This window comes from Cryptotermes secundus, unplaced genomic scaffold, assembly GCF_002891405.2.
Source record: "Cryptotermes secundus unplaced genomic scaffold, Csec_1.0 scaffold563, whole genome shotgun sequence".
In the NCBI taxonomy this organism is placed as follows: domain Eukaryota; kingdom Metazoa; phylum Arthropoda; class Insecta; order Blattodea; family Kalotermitidae; genus Cryptotermes; species Cryptotermes secundus.
In genome coordinates this window covers 32,902-60,460 of record NW_019734971.1, presented here as the reverse complement: position 1 = coordinate 60,460, position 27,559 = coordinate 32,902, and the positions used below count along the sequence as shown (strand labels likewise).

At 38.3% G+C, this 27,559-nt stretch overlaps 1 protein-coding gene across 1 annotated transcript in view; it reads left to right on the top strand.

The window, feature by feature from the left end:
• Positions 1–23,793, top strand: part of LOC111869117 (mRNA-capping enzyme) — a 53,201-nt gene extending 29,408 nt beyond the window's left edge. Inside the window, exons 12-14 of the mRNA XM_023860338.2 lie at positions 10,535–10,725; positions 12,076–12,440; positions 21,986–23,793. Coding sequence (XP_023716106.1) covers positions 10,535–10,725; positions 12,076–12,200 — 316 coding nt within the window. The 3' untranslated portion in view covers positions 12,201–12,440; positions 21,986–23,793. The remainder of the gene's footprint in view (positions 1–10,534; positions 10,726–12,075; positions 12,441–21,985) is intronic.
• The last annotated feature ends 3,766 nt before the right edge of the window (positions 23,794–27,559 follow it).

The window sequence follows — 27,559 nt, the reverse complement described above, 5'->3', positions numbered from 1 at the left end:
TGTGTGGGCTGGCATGTTGTCATTATGGAGCCAGTTGTGGTCGCGCCAAAGTCCCTGTCTTTTTCATTGCATATTTTCTCCCAGAGTCTCAAAACATCACAGCAAAAGCCACAGTTGACCGTAGTGTTAGGAGGAACAAATTCACGGTGATCTCACCCCCTTCACATAAAAAAAAACCACTGAGCATGATCTTCATTGAACTCCAGACCTTTTTTTGCTCTTGGTGAGTGTGGGTTCTTCCACTGCAGCGATTGTTGCTTTGTTTCTGGATCATAACCATAAGTCCAATTTTTGTCACCTGTCATCATCCTAGAGAAACAAGCTGGGTCCTCATTAGCCTTCTGTTGTTGCTCAAGACACATTTACACACTGCTGCTTTTGAACATTTGTCAAGAATCAGGGAACAAACTTCGTGGCTATGTAGTGCATGTTCAAATTTTCTGTAAAGATCTCCTGGCAAACTCCTTAACTGATCCCAACGGCGATGGTCTTCATGGATGAGTTCTCAGATTTTTTCAACATTTTCTGTCGTTTTGCTTGTGCATGGTCATCCTGAACCTATGTCATCTTCAGCTGACACTTGACCAGCCATGAAATGTGAATGTCATTCAGAAACCGCTGTCTGGCTTAATGAATGTTCTCCAAAAGCCTCATGAAGCATTTCAAGGGTTTTGGTAGCAGATTACCACACTTCACACAGAACTTAATGCAGACACATTGCTCGAACTCTTCATAACCACTGCTGTGAGAACCTGAAATCCTGCATAGGTATGAAGAGTTCTTTCTTCTTGCATATAATGTCATATAGCCCACTGAGAGTCGACGGACATTCGGAGGGAACATCAATATCCCAGAAGTTAAAATTCTTCATAATCACCGCTGTGAGAACTTCAAAGGTATTTGATGCATTGCACCTTGCCCCAGTTTAATATGAAAACATTTGTCCCTGTTTTAGACATATAAAGGTAAAGCTGTCCCTGTAACTGGCTGTGAAGGCCCATAAGGTTGTCAGCCTTCTGTGCTGGCCGCCCTTTACCCCCCAGGAAGATTCCTGGTTCTCATTTCTATTAGAGGCTGAGTTGAACCCAGGGCCATAGTGCTGCTGGAAGGATTAGNGGGGGGGGGGGAAAAATCTGCCTCATCGGGATTCAAATCCGTGACCTTCCGGCTTGTAGCATGGTGCCTCAACCAAGTACACTACCGCATGCCCTGTCTTAGGCATATACAGTATATAATTGTTTATGCCTGTATTTAGCAGTTTTGTAATTCAACAGCCATTTCAATATGATTTCATACAAGGTGCGACTATTTAATTTCCAGAATGGCTGTAGCATGTCACTAAGGTGTTGAGTCAGGCAAACTCATGTACCCAAGCACATTTGAACATGTTCCAACTTACGTTTACATAAGCCACAGACTAAATGAGTCATTTGTTCCCAAGCAGCAGAGGAAGTAGTATGTGTCCGTGATATACTGTTTGCAGAAAAATGAGTAATGAGAATCTGGAGCAGTGGATAAATATCAAGTTTTGTGTGAAATCTGGTAAAAGTGCTAGTGAAATGTTAGCCCTATTAACCGTGGCTTATGGTGAATATGCTGTGAAGAAATCGAATCTTTGAATTGCATAGGCCAGTGGTTCTCAAACTGTGGGGTGCGAAGTGCTTGAAAGGGGGGGCGCAGCATACTTTCCTACAGATAAAAATTAAAACTGCCCTAAATCAATTAGAAAAGTTACAAAAAATAAAAATAATATAGAAAAACTTTTGATGAATACAGGCTTTAATTATCATGAATTTCAAAATAACTAATAATTATTCTCTTTACTGGCAATTATAAAACGCGTATGCCAGAGACAGTGTTCATAGTTCGGCAGCGGCCGCATCCTCTCCCAGGCTGCACTGTACAGGCGCAGCTGAAAGCAGCGACTTATGTCATCTCATTGGCGCCTGTTGGGCAGGGAGTAGGCAGTTTGTCGCCAGACTCAGTGGTGATTGACGGGTATGCCTGTTTGATGTTGTATTCATATGCCTTCAACGTTTCAGTGCAGTTGTGCTGATTTGTTTATCTTTTGAAGTTGACTTGATTATGAACAATTGATCATGAAGCATTTCCAGATTAGTGATAGAAATGAAGACACCAGTGCTCCTTCAACTAGTGGTGGGAAAGAAGCTACTCGGAGTGTGAAAACGAGAAGGTACGATGAGAACTATTTATTACCAGGCTTTACGAAAACTGTGATCAGTGATGAAGAACGTCCGCAATATGTAATCTATCTAAGTATTTTAGCTGCAGATAGTATGAAACCTAGTAAATTAAAGATACATCTTGAAACCAAACATCCGAAATTTACAAATAAACCAAAAGATTTTTTTTGTTAGACAGCTTAGTGGTTTAAAGTCCACCCAACAGAAATTTGCTAAAACAACAAATGTGACTTCTAAGGCCCTGTTAGCCTCTTACCAGGTTTCTCATAGAATTGCTAAATGCAAGAAACCACACACAATTGCAGAAACACTGATTTTACCAGCAGCGATTGACATAGTATCAACAATGTTGGGTGTCTCTTCTGCTCAACAATTGAAAAATATCCCCCTCTCTAATGACACAGTTTATAGAAGAATTTCTGACGATTTACATCAGCATTTAATTGAGAAGTTGCATAACAAGTGGACGAAGCGACTGATATTCATAAAGATGCTCATTTGATTGCGTATGTTTGTTTTGTTGATGAGTGAAATATGCGAGAGGAATTGTTTTTCTGTGAGCCTATCTTGAAAACAGCAACAGCTCAGAGCCTTTTCAACGTGATTAATGCTTTATTTAATGAAAAAGGGATATCATGGGATAAGTGCACTGACATATGTACAGATGGAGCTCGTTCAATGTCTGGAGTCCGTGCTGTATTACAAGCAAAAATTAAAGCTGTTACTCCCGAAGCAGTATAGACTCACTGTATGATACATGAGGAGGCTCTGGCAGCTAAAGAACTCAGCCCACTCCTTCATGAAGCACTGCAGACAGTTGTAAAAACCGTCAATGTTATCAAGATAAATCCTCTGAAGTCTAGACTTTTTAAAATGCTGTGTGAGGAAATGGGTGCTGAACTCACTGCTCTGTTGTTTTTTAGTGATGCTTGATGGCTTTCAAGAGGCAAGGTATTAAAGAGAATGTTTGAGCTGAGGCATGAGGTGTTCTGTATTTTAAATGGGGAAAATCACTCACTGGCAGACAGTTTCAGCAACAAGAATTTTTTATTGAAAATGACTTACCTCACAGATATATTTGAGAAACTAAATATCCTCAGCACTTCACTTCAAGGGAATGAGGCAACTGTATTTTCTTGGAATGACAAAGTGAAGGTATTCATGAGAAAATTAGAGCTCTGGAGAAACAGTATGGAAAGTGACACGCTAGACATGTTCCCTACTCTGGTCTCAATGGTACAAGACACTGATAATCCAGTGCTTCCAATGGACATAAAAAGCCACATACTTGATCATCTCATAATGTTGAAAGTTCATTTCGAAAAATACCTTTGCAATGATTTTGATTAATTTAATTGGATTAAACATCCATTCGAAAATGCTCCTGGGCCATCATCTCTGAATGTAAATGAGCAAGAATAACTCATCGATCTCACTAGTGATACTTCATTAAAAAGTAAATTTAAGGAATTGTCTTTGTTGGAGTTCTGGATACATATTGGCACGGAATTCCAAACTTTGAGCCAAAAAGCATTGAAAATCCTGTTTCCTTTCGCAACAACTTACTTATGTGAGAGAGGCTTTTCTGTTTTGGCAGCTATAAAGTCAAAGTATCGTTCAAGGCTAAATATTGCTAAAGAAGTTAGAGTGGCCATTTCTGATATTACACCATGTTTTGATAAACATTGTTCTCAAAAGCAGGCCCATCCATCACACTGAACGTTGACATTTAAATGTTTGATTTTCTTTGCAGAAAAAAATTAAATACTTGTTAGTTAAATGTCGTTTCATTTCAATACATATTTTGGTTAATTGCAAGTGTTAAAACTAATTTTTATTGTGGGCCTAATATTGTGATACTTTAATTTTGAGTAAAATAACTGCTAAATGGTATGTAGAAAAAAACAACATAAACTGAATAAAACGTCAAATATTCCATGACTTCTATTTTGATAAAAAAAAACAGGCTGGGGGCCTGAGAGTATTTTCTGTTGTCAGGGGGGGCTTGGAGGTAAAAAGTTTGAGAACCACTGGCATAGGTGGTTGAAGGAAGGGTGAGAAGAGGTGCAAGATGACCCAAGAAGTATGCAGCCAAAAAACGCAAAGGACAGATGCAAATGTGGACAGAGTACAAACCCTGGTGCACTCAGGTCGAAGATTAGGTGTGAGACTAATAGCAGAAGAATTGAATATGAATAGGGAAACAATGCAACAGATTATTTTGAAGGATTTGGGAGTGAGAAAAATTTCCACAAAGATTGTGCCTCAAATCATTACAGATAGTCAGAAACAATGTTGGCGTCACATTTCATTTGATCTTTTACACAGTGCAGAGGTGTTTGATAGGGTCATTAGAGGTAATGAAATGTGGTGTTTTCAATACAATCTGGAAACAGAACATCAGAGCATGCAGGGGAAAAAACAGAATTGACTTTGGCCGAGAAAAGCACACATGTTTTGCTCACAGTTCAGGACCATGCTTGTGTGTTCTTTAATCACAAGAGGATAGTTCACCATGAATTCATTGCACAAGGACAAGCATTGAATCAAGAGTGTTATTGGAAGTGCTGACAAGGTTATGGGAATCTGTTCTTAGGAAAAGATGCAAACTCTGGCCTGACAAGTGGATTCTCCACCATGACAGTACCCCTATGCATGATGTGTTAAGATTTCATGAGTTCCTGGAAAAGAAATCTATCACAAAAATGGACCATTGACCTGGCTTAGCTCCCTGAGATTTTTGACTCTTTTCAAAATTAAAGAATGCCCTGATGGGACAAAGATTTGCTGGCATTCCTGCCATCCAACGCAACATGACATTCCTGGGAGGTATTCCGGAAAACGATTTTCAAGACAGTGGAACCATTGTCTCACAAAGTGCATAGATTCACAAGGAGAGTATTTCGAAGGTGACAGCAGCCTCTAGTGCACAGGGAAGCAAATTTTGCTTTCACAGGGCCATTCCGGGAATTAAATTGTCGCACCTTGTATGCGTTGGAACATTGTATACCATATGTTGTAAAAAATTCCATTTCAAATTAAGTCAACTAAATAATGTGTACAGTTGACTTTAGGACCAGTGGACTGAATTTTCATCTGTTATACAGACTAGCTACAAGCTGTAACGCCTATTTCAGATTCTTGCAGAAACATTGAACAGAAAATGCTTCCCAGTATTCATTTTACTAAACATAGGCTCCATTAAGAAGAAAGCAGTCTTCTGGGATGTGGCACCGTGTAGATGTGGTGTTAACTGACGTTTCAGAGGAATGTATCACCTCCATCTTCAGGGTAGAAGGAAAAATAAGAAAATCCTCAAGCAAAGAGAGAGTGAGAACAGGTTCAAGCAGACTAATGTTGGAAATAAACCCATCTATATGAGAGCAAGGAAGGAAGGGACAAGTCTGAATGGGAAATCAGTGGAGAGGGAGAGGGGAACGGTCTGGGGAGCTGGAGCAAGTTTAGAGCAGGTATAGGATATTGTGTCGGGGGAGAAAGGCAAGGTTAATGGGNGGGCATTAACCCTTAAGCTGGGGGGGTTGCTATGTGAGTCAGTCATGGATTGTGTGGCCTTGTGGATCTGGCATCATGTCCCGGGAGGTTTAGGGAACAGATAGACCGCTTGCATAGGCTCCATTGTTTACCTGAAAACATACAAATGTTGATTTCTTCACATTTGTTTTGCAGTTTTTATGTCATTAGCCTGTTGATATTGTCACATGTAGGGTGGTACGCATGATGGAAATGATGGGTTCTAGTTCGAATGATTCAATTTATAAGCATTTAGTCTGTGGTCTAGTGGTCAGAGTTCCTGGCTACAGATCCAGAGGTCCCAGGTTTGATTCCTGGCGCTACCAGATATTCTAAGAAGTAGTGAGTTTGGAATGGGGTTCACTCAACCTCGTGACGATAATTGAGGAGCTACTTGAATGGAAAAGTAGCGGCTCCTGTCTAGAAAGCCGAAATTAACGGCTGTGGGAATTCGTTGCGCTGACCACACGACACCCTCTATCTGCTAAAGTTGGCACTAACTTCGCCAACAAGCTGTGGTCCCTCAGTCGGTATAGTTCCGTTGTGGACTAAAGCCACTGAGTTTTTGTTTTGTTTTTTGTTTGTCTTTCTTAAGTACACTTAAACACAGCACTGTTGCTAATTTATACAATTTACAGTTTGCCGTTGGCAGCGCACTAGGATTCTCTGTTTCCACTAGTCATCTCCTAGCAACACATCTCAACACAGACACTGTTGCTTAGCAACGAAGCTCGCGTTGTCACACTTGCTTGAATGCGGGCAGTTCCCACATCATCTTGTCTTCAGTCACTCTGTACTCCTCTGTCCTAATCTGTACTCAATCTTCACAATTCACGCACCATTCTTGTCCTTGTACTCTCAATTGCTGAACCCTCCTGGACTCTGCACTCCTAGTTCCAGTTTGCTCTTCCAGTTTACAGCTGAGTGCAAATGACCTTTGGTGTGGACCTACAGAAAACTAGTCACATGATTCCTAGCCAGCGACTTCATTTATGCACTGGCTGTTGGCTAGCAATGAGCAATAAACATTCATTCACTGAGATACAGTTTTATTGTTTAACGTTTTAATGTGTTTACTGAGTCATTACCCAACAATGATCATGTAGTGTTGTGAAGTGTTTAAGCGAGGTGTTTATTGCACTGTTCCCTAGCTATACACATTAGAGTATTGTACTCATTTGGGCTTTGAGTGTCAGTAAATTGAGGACTGACTGGTATACATGATATTATGAATATAGTGTAATCTTACATGAGGATGTCAAGGCGTTTGTCAGGGAAACAAATGGCAAAACTGTTTACCCATGGATCCCAGTCTCCTGCTGTGGAAACTCTTATCCATAAAGCCTTATGTCAGACATATTTCCCATAAGAATAACTTTAAAGATTATCTGCAGTCTTCTTGGATGTGACACCATGTTGTTTGGTAGTGGGTGTCTACATTTTAGAGAAACCTGGTGGCTTCATCTTCAGAATAAAAGAGTTAGATGGAGATAACAGGCTGTCGTATGTATCTACCAAGCCACATGGTGTCATATCACAGATGACCATAACTTTGATATTTGTCATAATGAGAACCTGAAATCTCATAAAATGAAATTTGTCACACGTGTCTTTTTTCATGTACCTGTAAGTTGATAAGGTGGTCTTCTGAGCTATGATACGATGCAGTTTTGTTGGTGACCATCAACATTTTGGAGAAACTTGCCACCCCCAATTTTCAGTGTTGAAGTCATTTCTACAATGGAGGTGGGAGCAGCAGGTTTCTCTGCTTCTTTGGTGACTACCATAATACAGAAGATGACAGTCTTAATTTTGACTGCTGTGAAAAACTCAAATCTCATCTTTAAGGCAACATTTCCTGTAAACGTGTGTAGGTAGGGTGTATCAAAATTACCAAATCTATTTTGGCATATGATACCATTGTTTCTTCTCATGACATACCACATTGCTGCTTGCTTACTTACTCGTGGAGCTGAGCTCTTCTGGAGGAGCCACCAATTCTGCAGCTACTCAAGAATTTCCCAGCATTTTATGAAACCCGAAGGTTCTTGACTGTGTTCACAAGTGCCCTCCACTGGTCCCTATCCTGAGCCAGATCAATCCAATCCATAAAATCCCATTCTATATCTCTAAGATCCATTTTAATATTGTCCACCCACATATGCCTTGATCTTCCTTGTGGTCTTTTTCCTTCTGGCTTTCTAAACCAATATCCTATATGCATTTCTTATCTCTCCCCGTTCATGCTACATGCCCTGCCCACCTCATCCTCCTTGACTTTATCATTCTATTTATACTTGGAATAGAGTATAAGTTATGAAGCTCCTCATTATGCAGTTTTCTCCAACCTCCCGTCACTTCATCTCTCTTCGGTCCAGATATTCTTAACACCCTGTTCTCAAACACCCTCAGTCTGTGTTCCTCCCTTACTGTCAGAGACCAAGTTTCACACCCATACAGAACCACAGGCAAAATTATAGTTTTCTATATTCTAATTTTTATGTTTTTGGACAGCAGACGAGAAGACAAAAGGTTCTGGACCGAATGGTAGCAAGCATTCCCCAAGTTCAATCTCCTCCTAATTTCCTCTTGAATCAGGTTTTGATCTGTTGTCGTTGTTCCAGAATATCTGAATTGTGCCACATTTTCAAAACATCTGTTTCCTATCTTTATATCATGATTTTGCACTGCATTTTGGTGATGAGACAGCAACATATACTTAGTTTTCTCAGTGTTTACTTCTAGACCACCCAGTAGATTCACATCATCGGCATAGGCCAACAGCTGATGTGTCCCGTTTAATTTCAGTCCCACGTGGTTTCCCTGGACCTCCATAATGGCATATTCTAAAGGAAAGTTGAAAAGGAGTGGCGATAAAGCATCTCCTTGTTTTAGACCATTCTGGATAGGAAATTTATCAGACAAATGTGTACCTACACAGACTTTACTATATGTTTCGTTTAAACACATTTTAATAAACCTAACTAGTTTCATTGGTATCCCAAACTCTATCAGAATATTGTACAATACTTCCCTCTAACTGAATCATAGGCTTTCTTGAAGTCTACGAATAGCTGATATACTGTCTCATCGTACTCCCATTTTTTTCTCCAATACTGAGGAATGCAAAAGATCTGATCTGTAGTTGATCTATTATGTCGAAACCCACACTGATTATCCCCAATAATTTCATCTATATATGGACTTAACCCTGAGAGAAGAAAACTGGATAAAATTTTGTATGAAGTTGATAGCAGTGATATCCCTTGATAATTACTACAGTCAGTTTTATCACCCTTCTTGTGAACTGGTACAATAATAGACTCCTTCCACTGATGAGGCAATTTTTACTTATGCCAGATAGAAGTAATTAGATAGTGGATCTTAGAACGTAATATTTCACCTCCTGCTTGAATAAGTTCTGCCAGAATTTGATCACTACCTGGCGATTTATACCGTTTCAATTTTGCAGTAGCACTTCCAACCTCAAATGGGCTAGGATCAGGTACTAACGGCTCAGCTGTATCGATTTCTGTCTGCCTAACATCACTGACCCTATGTACATTCAATAACAGAGAAGTAGTTCCTCCACCTATTCAAAATGTGGGAATCTGCAAGCAGATCACCATTCTCATCCTTCACTAAGTTACTGCTAGGCTGGTAACCTCTCTTAAAGTCATTTATTCCTCTATACAGGTCTATAATGTTCTTGTTCTTACTGTTCATTGTAAGCTCATCAATTTTGTCTTTCAGATATTCCCTCTTTTTATTCTTGAAATGCCTGCTGGTTTCATGTCTTATATTGTTCAGATTATCCCCATTTAACTCACTTGGATCCTGTAACCATTGCAATTTGGCGTGCTTTCTTTGATCTAATAATTTTGAGCATCCTTCATTGAACCATGGCTTATGCTTCTTTGGTTCATAATAACCTAGACTCTCTTTGGCAGACATTTTTATATTCTCTCTCATAATTTCCCAAGCTTTATTAACATCCACCTCAGTTTCCAAGTTTTCCAAAGCCACAAACCTATTTGAGATATCAACATAGTACTGCTCTTTACCCTCCACCTCATTTAATTGCTTGAGATTCAACCTCTCCATATGAACCCTGTGTGTTGTTTGTTTGCTCACTGCCGGTCTTTCCCTAACCTTTGCCACCACCAGGTAATTGTCAGTGTCACAGTCTGCTGCCCTGAATGATTGAACATCAAGTATACTTGAGTGCCGTCTCCTGTCTTGAAATCAGATAAGTGTAACAGAGGTGTCCATTGCTACACAACAGCTGTTGAAACACATTTCCACAGAACCACATACATACACAGGCATCGGTCTGCATTGATGCTATATAGAAAATTTGAGCAGTAATTTACCCAACCCAACCCAACCCAACCCAAAACAGGAGATGTTGAGAACAGAACCATTGAGCAAAATCTATTAGGGAGAATCTCAGTTATTGGAGACAGTTACCAAGACTGTGAGTATGTGAAGATATAGCAGACTGGAAAGATTTGGAAAGTGCTGTGATTATTTGAATTTTTGGAAGAATAACAAAAGTGTTGAGATCACCTGTCATTAAGAGTAATAAGTATGCATTAAATTCAGCTCTCAGTCTGAACCCTGTGTCTTGTCACTAACAGGCGACAATGTCAAATAATTATGTTCTACAAAGTTCTGCCATCTGGATTGTTTGTGCATTGCTGGTGTTTGTGCATGCATTTGAAATGGGCTTTAGAACACAGTATAGAGCAAATTATGTGCTTATTAAATGGATTTTATATAATTGTTTGCACTTTCAGTATTCTAAAAAGCACAGTTGGATACTTGTATGTGGGTGGAATGGATGTCCCCTTTGCCAAGATGAAGGTGAATAAGACCCTTAAAGAGCTTCACAACAAAATAGTTGAATGCAGGTTCCAAGACAATCACTGGGTCTTCATGAGAGAAAGGACTGACAAATCGTTTCCTAACAGCTACAGCACAGCTGAAGGTACTTTACTTACCTTAAAAATACCTGTTCAGATTTCACTTTGAACCTGAAGTTAGGAAAGTGTGTATTGATACTTAAGCTTACGCATTGAAATTAATAAAAATTATGATCTGTTACTTATACAGATCATATGTATTACCAAAAACTTTTGCATCTACAGTTGTATTAATTCCATTTGGCAACAGAGTCGAACAGATCAGCTGCTTTGACATGTCTTTATAGTGATTTGCCAGGATCTGTGCATTGAGAACACAGTTTGGGAAATTGTATGAGATTTTCTCTTAGTGAACCTTACACAGATAATTTGAAATTATTCTAATGTCATAATCTTGTACATAATTTTGTGGAAGTGATGAGTGGTGGTGCATGCAGCAAAGTTTATACAGAAACAAATACTATTAAACTCGTAGGCATATGCCACAAATACTTTTAGTATTACAAATTGTATTAGTATAGAAATTTGTTGGAAAATGCTACCTCACATACATTGAAACACCAATTAATTGTTGAATTTGATCTGTTAAAAGCTCTTCATTTCCCAAAATGTGGTCAACCGAGGCAGATAGTCAGCAGATGGCCATTTCACAGGTTTTGCTGCATGAATATAATATGAAGCTGGAAGAAGTGTGGGAGGGTAGGGTTCACAGCTTAACATATATAATAAAACCCCTCTAGACTGGACCTTGAAAATCCATATATCACTTTATGCAGTTATCTCTTCTTAAAGAAGTTTTGATAGTGAATAGTGGTCCCTAATAAAAGTATAGTAAAAAGGAAATATGTTCGGTCTTATAGATAAATTTAGGGTTTAGAGGCTGCAGGATCAGCTTCTAACACTGAGAGCATCTGGCACAGCAAAACAGATTGTGTCATAGTAAAGAAAACCTGAAACATTTTGATCTAGAGTATTGCCAAATCCACACTCTCATGTTCCCTGTATAGTCAGGACAGTAATGAGGCCACCAATGGAAGTCTGTTGGATGGTGATTGTGGCAGCACTGATGACTTCCTGCTTTTTGTCTACTGTTGTGTTCCCCTCCAGTCCCCTCTGCTCTGTGTAATTCAGTCCAAAGACTTGTCGATAGTGAAGGTGGTTATTGCTGCTAGCATTCCTGTGGATTGGGAGGGGATGTAGTGCAGAAGGGGGGAAATGTAATAGCTCAAAGGAGATGCAGAGGGAAATAATCCATGGGATTTATTTTAATAGCCTTAGTATAGCAAGGTTTTATTGTATTTACTGTTGACATATGATATCACCATTGTTGACTGAAATTTGACTGGCCTCATGCTAGACTGCTAATAGTTTCAGTGAGTTTACTGCATTTGGAATATTCTCTGTGCTTGATACAGCTGTGTGGAACTGTATTCGTGACCCAGTTACTACAGATAGACTGCTGGAATATATAGAGCAGCAGAGGTGGACTCAGAATGAACAAGATTCAATGCCACCACCTGCTAAGGTCCCCCGAAGATGAACACCATTGTACCAAGAACCAAGAACTGCAACAGTCAGTGCTGAAATTTCATTCTTTTGGATATAAAGGTATTAAATACATGAGTGGACTATGGTCTACAAATTATGGCACTTCTTTGTGTATAGTACTGCCTGCAAATGAGTGAATATGGACTAAGCAGCAGAACTGTAATTATGAAATGGAAGAAAGAAGAAAGCATCGGCAAATGTACCCCTTTCTAATACTGTCATATACTTAGAGGTGAGGAATGTGTAACTTTGTGAATTTTATTCTCTATCTAGACATGAATTTTGAGCAGAATTTATCTAGGAGGTTAACATTTTTATTGTAATTGAGAAGCACATTCTTAGAATACTTTGGAAGTGATACACTATAAAATAAAATAGCTGTATCTTGTGTTCAAATTATATGAGTCATAAAACTGACATGATGAATTTGCTTTTGTATTGCTACAAGATTACTGAAACTTCTATACATAACCTCACTTAGATAATCATAATAGTAAGTGTATGCTCAAAATTTGTATATACATATCTCATAAAACTTACAGTGTATTTTTTAATGTAGTTGGTACTATGATGATATATGTTCAAAATCAGAAATTTGGATCACCTCTATCAGTACTGTATTGCTACAGCTGAAATTAAGAAAAATCTCATTTCCTGCCCGAGTGGCATGAAAACAGAAGATGAGTTACAGATGTGTCAACCAGTTAAGGTTAAAAGCACAAATGATTTAATTGTCAAAGTGCAGCATTGGAAACCAACCAAATAAGGTTTTTTTTTCATAATATCATTAGGATATGAGAATGAATCCTATTTTAAAACTTTAATTTTTACTTTTACCACAATTTATTTAATTTAATTTCCCTCAAAAAGAGAAATCTCAGTCTTGGTTGCAAGCATGAAGATGGACAATCATGTTTCAGCTTGAATTCCATGAACATTAGCATGGACTGTCAGTAATAAACAAAGCTGACCTTTAATCTTTTATTCTACCAATGCAAAGGTTTTTGATTTGTACCATGTCTGACAAGCCTGCTTGTAGCCTGTTTATGTTCTATGTTAATGCTTCATTTAATCAGTATCTCATGCGAACATGGGCATGATGAATGACCTCATTATGAATGTTACTTCTTTAATGATAAGTAGTCTGCAGTTACCATGAAAGAGCATGCAATGTGTTAAATTTAAAATGGCATTTTGGAAGAACATTTGAGTTATTTCTTCAGATATGAATTATACATGTTGTCTTAATTCATTCTAATAGAGACATATTAATTCATGTTAATAGGTATATTTATATACCTTTAAATTAAGTGAAACATCCTTTTACTAGTAAAACTATTTTAGAAAGTGGACCAATATTCTTGAAAGTACTTGGTTTTGAACTGACAGTATTAATTCTATATAGGCATGTTGAGTAAAGTGACCCTCTTCTGCTTGAGAAAATCATTGGATAGTCAGCATAGGATAAATAATTATTGGTACCATTTAGTGTTCTGGTGCTCAGCCCTCAGAACCTCCCACATTTCTTTGGTTCTTTGAACTGAAAAATTTGCGTGGTCCAGCTCTGCCATGTTCAGTTTTAAATGTAGCTATACTTATGGTGAAACTTCAGAATAGAGAGTAAGTTTTCATGAAATATTTATTAAAGAATTAGTATCCATTTATCTTTAGTAAACAATACAGTTCCACCTCAATATTAATGAGACTTCATAAAATTCAAGACAGTGCTCGTTGTAGCAGATACTCATAATATCTGAAAATGGTTGAAATATGTAACTACGGATTTGTCCCCCAACTTCCCATTATATATAATACAATATGGCACCAAGGTGTGAATACTAGTGCAGGTGCAGAAATGTTTCTTCTTTGGAATGGTTATCACAGGGATGTGAAAGTAACCCCAATTCAGCATGATCATTATCATTAGCATTAGCATTATCTGAACTTAAGTGTTAAAGATTTTCTTCAGCTTATATAACTTCTTCTGTTCACAGTTGATTGTTAATAAGGAGCTGTTTTTTATAGGTCAAAGCCAAACCCAGTATTTGCTGTATGCTTGCAGATCTCATCCACATTGAGTCCATAATTTGCTGGATGTGCATATATGTGAGAATAAACTCACCAACTTCTATGAAACTGGAGTAACAGACCAACACATAAAACAGTTAAAATCTCACTGGTACTTAATATGCTTGCATTAGTTATGGGTTGTTCTAAATGCCACAATTGGAATACATGCAACTTTATGACATGTGCATAAGAAATTGTGAAACAGTCATTATGCTTAATTGTAAAATTTTTCTTACAGGGCACATAAACTGTACATGAACCCATAACTGTTTAATATTTTAACCCAATAAAATTTAGAAGAAAATGTAGTTTTATGTGTTGGTTTTCTGTATGTGTGATGTTAATAAATTGATAGTTCCAATGGTTTTTGTCACTATAGTGAAGTCCAACTTATAAGCCATACTCTCTGTTGTTTTCACAGCATTTTCATCAGTATCTCTTTTAGACACCTTTGGTTGTGACTATTGAGATTGTTGTTTGTTAATTTTCAAGGTATATTTATTTGAGCAACATATTAAAAGAAATATTTTAAATAAATGTGTCTTTAAACAGTTAGTTCGCATGATGAAGTACAGGGTGGGGCGCAGAAACTTCCTTTTTTTGAAGGCAAATAAAAGAAAAATTATTGCTGATAGACAAAATTTATGTTTAGCTAATGAAAGAACATACTGTAGCGTGTTTGTGTGTCACGCTACAAATAGATTCACGTAGGCCACAAATTAAGTAGAACCTTTATTGTTCTTCCGCTTACACAGTCACGAGTACAACTACTATTCACTGTGACACCTCGACTATCCTCTGCGACACTCTACTTCGAAGGCTGGATAAAGGCTAGCTTCTCGGAAGGCTTGATGAAGGCTGGTTTCTTAGACGGCTCTTCCGAGACTGACTTCTTCGAATGCTGGCCTATTTATACCCTCGCCGCTGCTAGGCAAATGAACCTTCTGTTATAACCATGGAGACGTTGCTTTGTTTGTCGTTACCGTGGAGATTCGATGTTCTCGATACAACAGCTCACTGTTGGAATTACAGTATCGCTATTGTTACTTCTTATGCAACGGTCTGTTCTGGCGTTTCCATAGAAGTTACTCCTCTGGTTTGCCGACACGTTACAATACTTTAAAGTTTTAAATCATGTAGTTTTAAACAAAATATCTTGAAGGTGGTGGCCACTGTTCTCTGTGCACTGATGCAACCGTTTTCTGAAGTTCCCCTCTGCACGTTCCAACATGTGCACTGGAATTTGGGCTACTTCCTGCCAAATAACATTCTTCAGCTGAAGCAGGTTTGTGGGGCGATGTTTAAAAACCTCTGCCTTGAGGTATCCCCATAAAAAAAATCACAGGGCGTTAGATCAGATGAGTGCGCTGCCTACGGGATGTCACCTCGAAGTGAGATGAGCCGTCCGGGGAACTTTGCCCTCATAACTGTCATCGAAGCTCAGGCTGTGTGGGCTGTGGCACCATCCTGTTGGAACCAGACATTTCCTAGATGCATTTCTTCAAGAGCTGGTTCAAAAAAGTTTTTAATCATGTCCACATACCGCTGTGAATTGACAGTAACTGCATGATTGTCTTCTTCATAAAAATAAGGGCCAATAACTCCAACTTTTGACAGCGCACACCATACTGTCACCTTATCACTGTGAAGTGGCCTCTCATGGAGCTCTCTGGGATTGTTACCAGTCCAATAATGCATATTCCACTTGTTGACATATCCGGATAGGTGAAAATGTGCCTAATCACTAAAGAAAACAAGTGCGTCAGGGGGTAAAGTTTCAAATAACGTTTCGAACACCGTTATTCGGTTCTGGAAATCACGTGGTGACAATTCTTGCACAACAACCATCTTAATAGGGATGGAAATGAAGATGTTTGTGAAGAATTTGGTGCATTCAGCGATTGGATATGTCTAGGGCGACTGCATGTTTGCGAGCGGAGCGTCTTGGAGATCTCAAAATCAACTGTCGAACTGCCTCCACATTTTCTGGTGTCGTAACGGTCCGTTGTCATCCTGATGATTTTTTTCACCGCACTTGCAGTTGTCCTAAAGTTCTCTACCCACAAAACAATCGATTTCCGGTTGGGAACCGGACCTCTGGGCTTGATTCCGAAGTGAGTATGGAACGCACGCTGCTCACTCGTCCACCTCATGTTTCCTACTGAGAGGTATTAGACAGAATCTTCTGCGACTGCTGTGTTCACCGAGCCTATCCCCAATTTTCTGCAACCTCCCCTCCCTTCACAATGCATCTTCACAAAAAGGGAGTTTCTGCGCCCCAACCTGTATTTTGAGTCTGTCTGGCATGTTGAAGCTTTTTAAGTATATAAATCTAATGAAAGAGTTTCTAGGACCTCATTCTGTCTTATATTTTTTAAGACAAAATGTGATTACACATAATACTTGTCAGATGGAAATTCATTCAGGATTTCTTGTTTATTTTAATTTTGTATATCATCCACTGCAGTGTTTATCAGATTTTTCTGACATGTATAATGCATTAGACCAGAGATTAACCTTCTTCTCCAAGAACACTCCCAGAAGTTTAAGGTATCTTCCACAATGCTAGCACCTCCTGCCTTACCCCTTCTCAATATATGCACACACACATGCACATAGAGGAGAAAACAAGTGGAGAGATGGAATTCCAACGTTAGATTGTGTAAGAATTTCCTATTTCATTGTTCATATTATTCTTCACTTTGTGATATAGGCGGTCAAGCCTATTCTGATGTAACATATTCAGTCCATCTGTTCCAAGGTCTCAATGCTGTTTAAGTTTAGTATGAAATCTCCATATTCTTTCATTAGTCATTCTATCCGACTGGTCCAAGATTTATGTTCATCTGGTGTAAGATAGTGCAGCATTTTACTGTTCCGAAGTATCTTACAGGGATGAGTATATCTTATTTATGTTCCTTGCTTTAATTGTCCAAGATTCGCTTTAATATAGCGGATTAAGCAATTCAGGTACTTTGTAAAATTTTGGCTGTTTCTTTCTTTATTTCAGTCTTTAAACCTCTTACAAAGGTACATTATATTCCTTCACACTTACTAAATTTAAGTCCTTGTTTAATATATTTTATGTCATTTCCTGGAAAACTGAAATGAGATACTTGCTCTAGTATATGAGTAGATATCAATAAATATTTTATTTATAACCAGGGACTCTCCTCTTGTTTTTCTTTCAAATGAAGGCTTACAAATTTTTTTCTTTCCTGCTGATCATACTCACATCCCCTGCACCAATTGCTCTGGTAAAGATCCTCTATACTAGGTCCTTAACAAAACTCAGAATGTAATCTTAAGTTCAATGTAAATAGTGTCACATGATAGGATTACTATAGACGGGGTTTGGATTGGTAATCAGATTTATTGGACCCTTACAGATAATAGCTACAAGTAACTGTGGTACTGTTGCTAATTCACACACTCAATAGTTCACTACAGCGCACATTGAATATGCTCAGTCTGCTGTGTCTTCACCAGTTGTCTGGCAATGGCTTACAACACCATAGATTCCTCAGCTTCCATGTTCACGTCCTTACTGGCTGGTGACTGTCTCACAACTGGACATTGCTGCACAACAACTTACAACAATGGGAGCTCCTCTGTTTCTGCCATGGGTGACTGTGACAATCTCTGATGGGTCTGTGTCCCAGATGCTAACTGCAGACTCACTTCTCTAGTCTCTTGACTCAGACTAATTCCTCTAGTCCAAGTCCAAGTCACATTGTGACTGACGGTCAGTCAGTCTCTGTCTGTCTGTCTTGATGTTGAGCCGCAGCTGGGGCTCATGACCAGAATTTGTTTTCTTTTTGTTTTTTTTCCTTATATGAAAGTTACTCTCCTGTCCATTTGAGGCGCCCTCTTTGACGAGAGGTTGGGTCTGTCATAGTCCGTATTAGTAAGTCCAATGTCAGTATTTACATATATTTACAAATTTAATCTTAATTCCTATTTCTATGTACAATATATACAAGGCCTCTGTCAATCCAGGCTCAGTGCAGCAGATTATGCTCTATTTCTAGTAGTATTCGCTACCACGGCAGTCTAGTCACTTGAATGTTTGTATGCCTGACTGCCACCAAGTTTAAGCCTCTTATACTTTCTGTGTCGGGCTTCGCCTTGTCCGATGTTGCAAACATTCTCATTTTCATGATTTTGTATGACTTCTCTGCCCATGGGTCCTCATGATATAGCCTTGGGACAGACTCAACAGAACACACATGCTTTCCACAATTCCTTTATTGTTTCATGATATCACTATTGGCAAGGACTCACAGAGAACACCCCATTGGTCACATAGCATAGCATGATGTATTCCATTGTTGCATCACTTTTGTGCTGTAACCTAGTAACCAATGCCTGTTCTGGTTAAGCTATTCCAGCTTTCAGCGGACATGTCACAATACTAATGTATTCTAAAAATTTCTATTTTCTTTAATTTTTCCTTACATAACAGTGTTTCCCAGTGGCATGTAATATTTATATTCTGCTACCAGAGAAACACATACAGTTCTTATAATGGAAAGAGGTCAAAGCGCAGATCAGAAAATGATACTGAGGTTATGGCAAAAAAGGTAAATTTTCCCTACCATGCAATGAAGATGTATGGGGGTTGAAGCTATAGTCCCACCATTCAACCTTGGCAGTAGATGAAGTGAGTGGTCAGCTTCATGCGCCTGCTGCTTTATGGGGGGGGGGAGGCTGGGGGTCTCCAGAGCCTGTCTGCACAACATGGAGAAGAGAAAAATGTCTTGTCACTGCTGTGACTCAAATTCCAATTCCTTGGTTGTCCATAGCTTAGCTGCTATACTGACAGAACTATCCCAGCTTCTATATTGATATGAATCTTTGGAAAATATGTTGTGATTTGGAAAAGGATGGAATGATGAATTCTGTGGTTGCGAAGGAAAAATGCTACTGAATACCCTGCTTGGAATGAAATCCATACACGTCACTCTTCAGATGCAACTGATACAGCCCATTAAAGTATGGGTAGGTGTTCAAAGGAAAAATTCAGCCCTATTCTTTAAGTATCTTGAGTGTTTTATGCTGGGGCCTGTGGAACTGGAAATTCATTTCATTAATTTCTAAGGTTAGCAGGAAGGTTATCGCAGTTTTATGCTTCTGGAATCCATATGTTATGCTGTCTTCTGCAAATGAATCATTGGCTGCAGACTGAGGATGTGATTCTTGCAATATTTATGGCTTATGATTAATAATGGATATATTGTACAAATAATGGCAAAAGTGTGTTCATTAATACATTATGACAGTGCTTCAAATGTCATATTCCATTATAATGTGGATTATTGGTATCTTCCAAAGTAAAATGCATGGTAAAAAACTAGAAGTTTGATAAAAGCTGACTCACTGTAAATCTTCCATTACTAGATTTCAAACCTTGATTTTCTGTATGAGATTTGAGGTTCTTATGGTGGTGACTATGAGGAGTACATCTTTCTGGGATGTGATACTCTGAGATCTGGTAGAAGTTTACTGACGTTCTGGAAGCAGCACATTCCTTCAGAATTTCTGTAAAACTTCTGACTATGTGGTGTTGGATTCCAGATGGTAACCTTCTGAATTTACATTGTTTCTGACAAGAATTTAACTCTGAACTTCTGTGCCCTGTGACGTGTTAACATAATCACAGTGTTCGCCCTAGGTTGTATTAACTTGCATGCCTTTGTAACTGAAAGGTTGGAGGTGGAGCACTGTAAATAACTGTTACCTGACATTTTGCTTTTGTAAGTTATACGTAAATTGTTACAAGTAGAGTTAGGATTTTTATGTAGTATCATCCTGCAAAATATGTACATAATAATATAGCAAAAACCTCTGAAATATGTAGTAAAACATGTGGATTCATTAAAATATGTAACATCACATAAAAGTAATAATTAGTTTTGCAAGCAACCTTTATTTACAATCTTTTGGCACAATCATTGTTTTTTATGCATAATATACAATTATGTCTGGTCTAGAAAACCGAATTCATTGTGCTGACCATGTGACACCCTCTTTCTGCTAAAGTTGGCATTATTTTTGCCAACAAGCGGCTGTCACTCAGTCGGTGTAGTTTGCTTGCAGACTAAAAGCCATGCAGTTCGTTTGTTTTAATACACAGAATCGTTTCCATATTTTCTGGGGTAATTGATTGTCTTTTATCTGCTAAAATGTATTTGTAGGCTGAAAAGGATCTTTCTGCATCACAAGATGTCACTGGTGTATATTTCAGGAGCAATGTCTTAAGGGGATCTGCATTGTCTCCATTAAGTACCAGACATACTGGTAAATGTAAAAAATCCAGAGTTTCTTTTTAACACTGCCTGCAAATTATGGACACACTTTCGCCAGCCTCCCCATTCACGGCACTAAGTTTTTCACTTGTATTTTTTGTTATGTCCATAGATTCTTGCAGAAGAAGTCCCTGGTTTTCTAAACGTTTTATACTCTACAGAAGCAAGCCGAAATTGCTTTGGATGTATGCAATTGAGCAGGCCACTTTTGGATCACTAAATGCACTCTAGGATTCACGTTTTGTGAGGGTGGAGGGGACCAGGGCGGCCCGTGTATAGGCACTGCGGAACTGCAGCACCCCCAATTTCCACATGATATTATTGATAGCATTTATATAATGAGTCCTTTTTTCTTTAATTCTTTCTTTATGCTTGTACAATACAATATATAATCCTTAAGCTTAATGTCAGTAGCCAAATCTTTATATGGAACTGTGCGCTTCTGGAGCAGCACCCCTACTAATTTTAGCTACGAGCTGCCACTGTAACTGCAATGCAAAGGAACACCATTCAAATTCATAGAAAAATCCCTAATGCATAGGTCACACTAATGAGCGGTATTACTTGGGGGTTGTAGTTTACTCTGCCTTACAAAAGATATATTTCCTTCCGGATTTCCCCATCATTCCAGAAACTCTTTTGGAAGGTGGAGGAGACTATTAGTAAGATATTTAACTAAAATACACACAGAAAAATACAAGCACTTTCCAGTTTAAAATGCAAGTAAGGAAAAATATCATGAAATATATAGTTTTGTGTAACATCCAAAGAAATATGTGTGAAATGCCAAAACATGTAGAAATATGTAGAACAAAGTTCAACTGTAGCAATGCTAATGCTGCAATTCATGGAGATTATTACTTTTTGAAGATCTACATAGTAAGAAATAAAATATGTATTTATATAAAAATCCTAGCTCTAGTTATGAGGATGGTATTGCATTTTATCTTTACTTTGTAGGTTTCAAAACTTGTATTTCACAGCACACCATCACTCTGCCTGCTGGACAAATTAAAGATCTGTGACACCTACAATGTTGTACTTAAAAGTAATTTAGTAAATCAGAATGCATTGCATATGACACTAACAACACCTCTTATTGCTCATGGTGTGCTACTGCTTGTCCGTTATAGAACCTCCATTATACATTGGAGGTGTTAGGGGTTATCTAGTGGTGGTGCAGAGGAGGAAAATCTAACCATATTACTTCCTTCCTTCATATTATTTTAACAGCAGCAGATGTCTACATTCATGAACAATTTTCAGGGTAGGTGGAAAATCTGATGCAACCCCAGGATGACTGGATCATTCTAAAATTCTAATTAATCAGCATTTATACTATGGGCAATTAAAGGATTTATGATATAATACATCTAAAATACTTGAAATTTGTTTTCAGCTGCTCTGAATTTCCTCCATACTGGTTTCTGTAAAAATGAAGAAATGCAAAGAAGGAAGACAAAAAAAATTAAAAGAGCTGAGAGTTCTGTTACAGCACTTACATGGTGGATACTGACAACATTGGGCCAACTCAAATTAAGAACTGCTGTCTCCCTGACCACTGAAGTATGAGTAGGAACTTCTGTGCATCCAGCCCCAGTTTTAGCTACAATGGACACTTCACATTCTGTTGAAACTGAATAATTCAGTTGATGGCCTAAATATGGCAGAGAGAGTTGATATTAATCTCATATGTACCATAATTGTAGTAAATAATTATCTGTTACTGCTTTATACCATTAACATGCATTCCATGTCATCTTAAAGTAAGCTACCATCATCATTCTTTCATGGACAGATCCTGAAACATGTTACAGTATGTAAGTGAACCGTTGCTGTCAAGTTACCAGTCAAAATTAGTAGCAGTGTGCCATGAGAAAGTGATGTGATCTAAGTTTGTGTTAAAAGTTCAGAACTAAAGTGTGCTGGATATTCCCTTAAAAAATTATCCCATTGATGTGTGAAATAGCTAAGGAAGTCATTTTCTGGAATGCTGCTGCCCAAAGATACAGATGCATTAACAAAAATTGCAATGTATTTATGCTTTAATACTGCATTATATAGTATTTAGACACGGGAGTTTCAGGAAACCGATCGGAAACATGTAACAAAATTAAGGACTTAAACCATACTCCCCCCCCCAGCCTTATTTTAAAGTTTTCATATTGATGGACTATGAAGAATTCTCTCTTCTGGGATGATGTACCATGTAGTCTGGAATAAGATGGCCAGAAGATAGCACTCTACGTGTGATTCATGAATAATCTGGTATGTCATTCAGTTGCTGTCTTGACATTTCAGTTGGTTTAAGTCTTTAAACAAAATAATGCTGCTTATTTTGGAATTTTTTCTGTTAATATTGTACTAGTACCTTTACCAGTTACTTTGTAATATTGGTATGTATGCCTCTAATTAATTGTACTCTAAAACAGTGTCCATTGTTACCACTCCTAGGAAATTGTAGTTCTATCTTAACAGAATTATGTGCTTTTATATGTACATGAAAACTGCTGACAGAAGAACACAGGTAAAAAGTACTGGGTATGTGCAAGCTGTCATGAACACTGATCAACAAGTCATTTGCTTGATAGACTACTGAAAAAGCTGTCCATGTGTATATTTGTTCTTTAAATCATCATGAATGCTGCATGGTGGATAACTGTAATGATATTTATAATCTGCTTCACAAATTATTGTATTTAATTTTGTACTATGCTAGAGAAGATAATATAGGTTCATTGGTTGGGTTAAGAGTAGGCAGTATTGTCCATATAAATTGCAAGTGATATTCTTTTCAACTGCATATTAAACTTTTTTCATGAATATTTTTGTACATAAATTTACAAGACCCTTCAGATCATTCATCAGCTTCAGATTGTTAGTACCTAGTTCAAACAGGGTAAAATTAAAATGTTGGAATGACCAACACACGGATGTTTGAACAGGAATGTCCACCTTAGAAAGTGTTAATAGTGTAAATACTTGATTTTAACTGCAAAGAATAAAAATATGACTACAGATTATAGAGATACTGTTTTAGGGTTATGTGTAATGTATTAAATCGAATCTTATAAAATTAAAGCACACTAAGGCTGTTCCAGTAGAAAACCATTAGGCACAGCAAGCACCACTGTACTATCAACAAGTTGCAGTGGAATGCTGTGCTTGAAGTTCTTCCTAGCTGTACAGCTATGTGACCGTATGTGACTACATGTTTGACTCCATGGTCAAACAGGATCATCTGTTGCACTGATATTGATTTTTGGCTGCAAAGACTTCATAGGCTGTATACAGAGTATGGGATTCTGTGTTTATACCTGTATTTCCAAAATAAATATGGTAGACTGGTTTTAGAATTTAGATAAGAGTTGATGGACAGCAGTCAACATAAGAGTACGCCATGGTCTGGATCATAATGCCCAGACATGTCACCTTCATGGAAGTAAAAGTACATATGAACAAAAATGTGTATTAATTTGGAGCACTGCTGAATATACTAGGGGCGTTCCGTAAATAATGCCTCCTATTTTTTTTGTGTTATTATGTAACGTCCGAGATGGATGTTGGTGGTGTTGTAGTAAAGGTTGAACCTTCCCGCCAATCTGCTGTAAGTTTGGTTGTCGTGCGACAGCAGAGCAGTCTACCAAAATGGTGTCTGACATAGAAGTGCGTATGAAACACAGATGTGTTATTGAATTTCTCACTGCCGAACAAATTGTACCTATTGACATCCATCGACACTTGCTAAAGGTGTACGAAGACAAAACCGTGGATGTCAGCACAGTGATTCGGTGGGTAGTGTGTTTCAACAGAGGCGAAAGTGAAGTGCACGACAAGCCACGCCCTGGGCGTCCCTGCTCAGCAGCCACTCCTCACAATGAACAGCGCCTCATCCGAACAGATCAGCAGATAACGACCAGGGACTGTCAATTCTGAACGCTACAAGATGACGCTGACTAAGCTGAAAGCCCGCATTTCCCAAGTCAGGCCAAAGAAGCAGACAACCTTTTGCTTGCAACACAATAACGCTAGACCCCATACAGGTTTGGCGACCAACGCACACATTGCAAAGTTTGGCTGGACTGTCCTACCACATCCACCTTATAGCCCCAGTTTAGCACCTTCAGACTTCCATCTCTTTGGGCCTAAGAAAGATGGACTACGTGGGCAACACTTTCCAGATAATGATGCCATCATTGCAGCTGTAACAAAGTGGCTAGCCTCTGCTGGCGCAGCGTACAGCCTCTTGTTAATCGCTGACAAAAGTGCATAATGAATGGTGGTGATTATGTCGAAAAATAACTGTAAGTAGCTGAAATCTTGCTCTGTTTAACTGCATTATTATGCTTTCTGTTTCTCTTTTGTAGTTTTCTTTGAAAAAAATAGGAGGCATTATATACGGTACGGTGTAATACAAACACACATTTAGAATGGTCTGTCCACCATACCACAGGTTGAATACACTCTAACTTTTATTGGCCAAATGTAAGTCTCCCACTACTGTCTCTGGTGGCTGGATTTAAACTTAATAGTAAGGGGGTTTATAGTGTGATAAATGTGAGGTAAGGCTTGCTGAGGCCTGCTGAACCAGCGCATATGCTGCCACAGATGTGAGATATATGGATGGTAAAGGTTAAGGATCACACAGCTGTGTATGTAACTATCCCTTTGATGTATGTAAGAAGGCAATGATAATCTTTACAAGATCATAGCCAACAGAAACATAGCAGTGGCAAGCAGATGCAGTGTAACTCTTCCTATGTAGAAAATTCGAGATCCCATTTCCTGGCAAGGCAGTACTGTTTTCCTTGATCATCCTAGGTGTTGACATGCAGTTTCCATCAGTAACCAGTAGTGTGATGAAAAACTGCATACAGCTGTTATGGATGTCTCTAGCAAACTTCACAGAAAGTGCCATTCTCCATCATAACAGTATTAATCTGAATGTAGCAAATGATGCCAAGACTGTTTCAAGCAGATCACAATGGCTAAAACTCTCTCTTCTTACAATTTTCTTGTCATTTGACTCCTAAAAAGGGACTCAAGGGATATTGGCTGCAGCTGGATGCTGAGATGCAGCAGGCTGTTTAGAACTGGTTTACACAGGAGCTGCAGGAAGTGCCTGGTGACAATGGGGGCATGTATGAATATTGTGGACACCTATGCAGATCAGCCCAACAGATCACAGAAAGGTAAGGGTCATATGTTGTTATTTTATTGCAACTGAGTATTCACCTGGTGTACAGTCATGTTTGAAATTTATTAGAAATAGACAAGTAACAAGGTGGCTGCATATGACAGATTTTTGAAAGGAGTCAAAGGGATCCAAATTCCATACAGATTTCATACTAATATTGATAGTGTGTTACTGATGACATGTGACATCATTTGTCAGTGTTAATGTCTGTAAATTCGAAGTGATAGTGTATTTTTCCCTGGAGTTTTCTCTGCAAAAGGAACAGTATTTCTTTACAATGTTCTATTCAGGAGATAGAAAGTGTGATCAATGGTCTAGTAACTGCAGTTAGATAATCTGCTGTACAATAGATTCAGTGAGACGAGCTATGGCTTTGAGATGTGCAGTAGCTTTCCTTCCAGAATAGAGGCTGGGGGTAAGCTGAGCTCAGTATCTTCAGTACTGTAACTCAGTTACCGTCATGTGACATGTTGCATTTCAATAACATTGGCCCATTTATAATTAGACATCATTTTCATGCATCTCAGAGCTCATGTAATGCCACACAGCTTGTGAACAGAACTCTGTCTTGACATGCAGAAGTAACTGCTTACAGTCTGGTGGCCACCGTTGGAGGGGGCCACTGGTACTTGGTATGATTTAAAGTAAGTTGTGCCAAGAATATAGCAAGAGGGAACCTTTACCTGGGCATCCATCAGGCTGTCTTTAACCTTAAGACTTGCATAATATAATTACAAGGAATACCATTTTTACTCTCATATGTTCTTATGAATTTGTTCATTCATCATTCATTCATTCACCTACCACATGTGGAAGGAGAAAGTTATACCTGATCAGAAAAGTTCATTTAAACATAAGGGATTACATGGTGAAACAGGTTTTGTCAATTTTAAAACTATGGAAGTTTGATTTACATACTTCACTTATGTCTGCATTAGTAGAGAGAGGGAGAAGAAACTTCATAGACAAGAAGCACAATTATTACAAAAACCTTGAAGAATCTGAAATATAACCTATGGTACAGTACATGACTTAGTATCTGATTGATATTATTTATGATGTAATAATAATGTATCCTTTTATTTCTCTCAGACTTAGGTCTACCAAAGTTGAAAAGAGGAAAGGAAAGTGGGAAGAAAACAATTCCTCACACATTTCAGAGCCATGACTATAAAAATACAACAACAAATACAAATACTGACTTATGGAGCTGAGCCCTTCTTGAGAAGCCAAACCTGCAGCTACTCAAGAATTTCCCAGCATTTTATGGAACCCGAAGGTTCATTACCATGTTCACAAGAGCCCTCCACTGGTCCCTATCCTGAGCCAGATCAATCCAATCCATACCATCTCATCCTATCTCTTTCCTTCTGGCTTTCCCACCAATACCCAATATGCATTCCTTTTATCCCCCATTTGTGCATATTTACATATTTACTTTATAAACAATTACCGTCCATCACCAAGTTACAAGATGAACACTGAGTTCTGCACAACAAATTTTCTCTACTTACATCATGAATGTTGTAAACAGGCTTCCACAGCCATTATAGACTGAAATACATTTCTGGATCAGACATTAAACTGAGGCAGCTTATTTAAAATGAATCCAGAATGTAAAATTCATGACCACAATGACTGAATGAATTCATAACTGTGCATAAAACATGCATGATTTTTAATCATTTGCATTGAGGAAAAGAGTATTATAATAGAAAATATGATATGCATATTTAAACAGCTAACACCCAATTATGCATGAATAACACATAACAG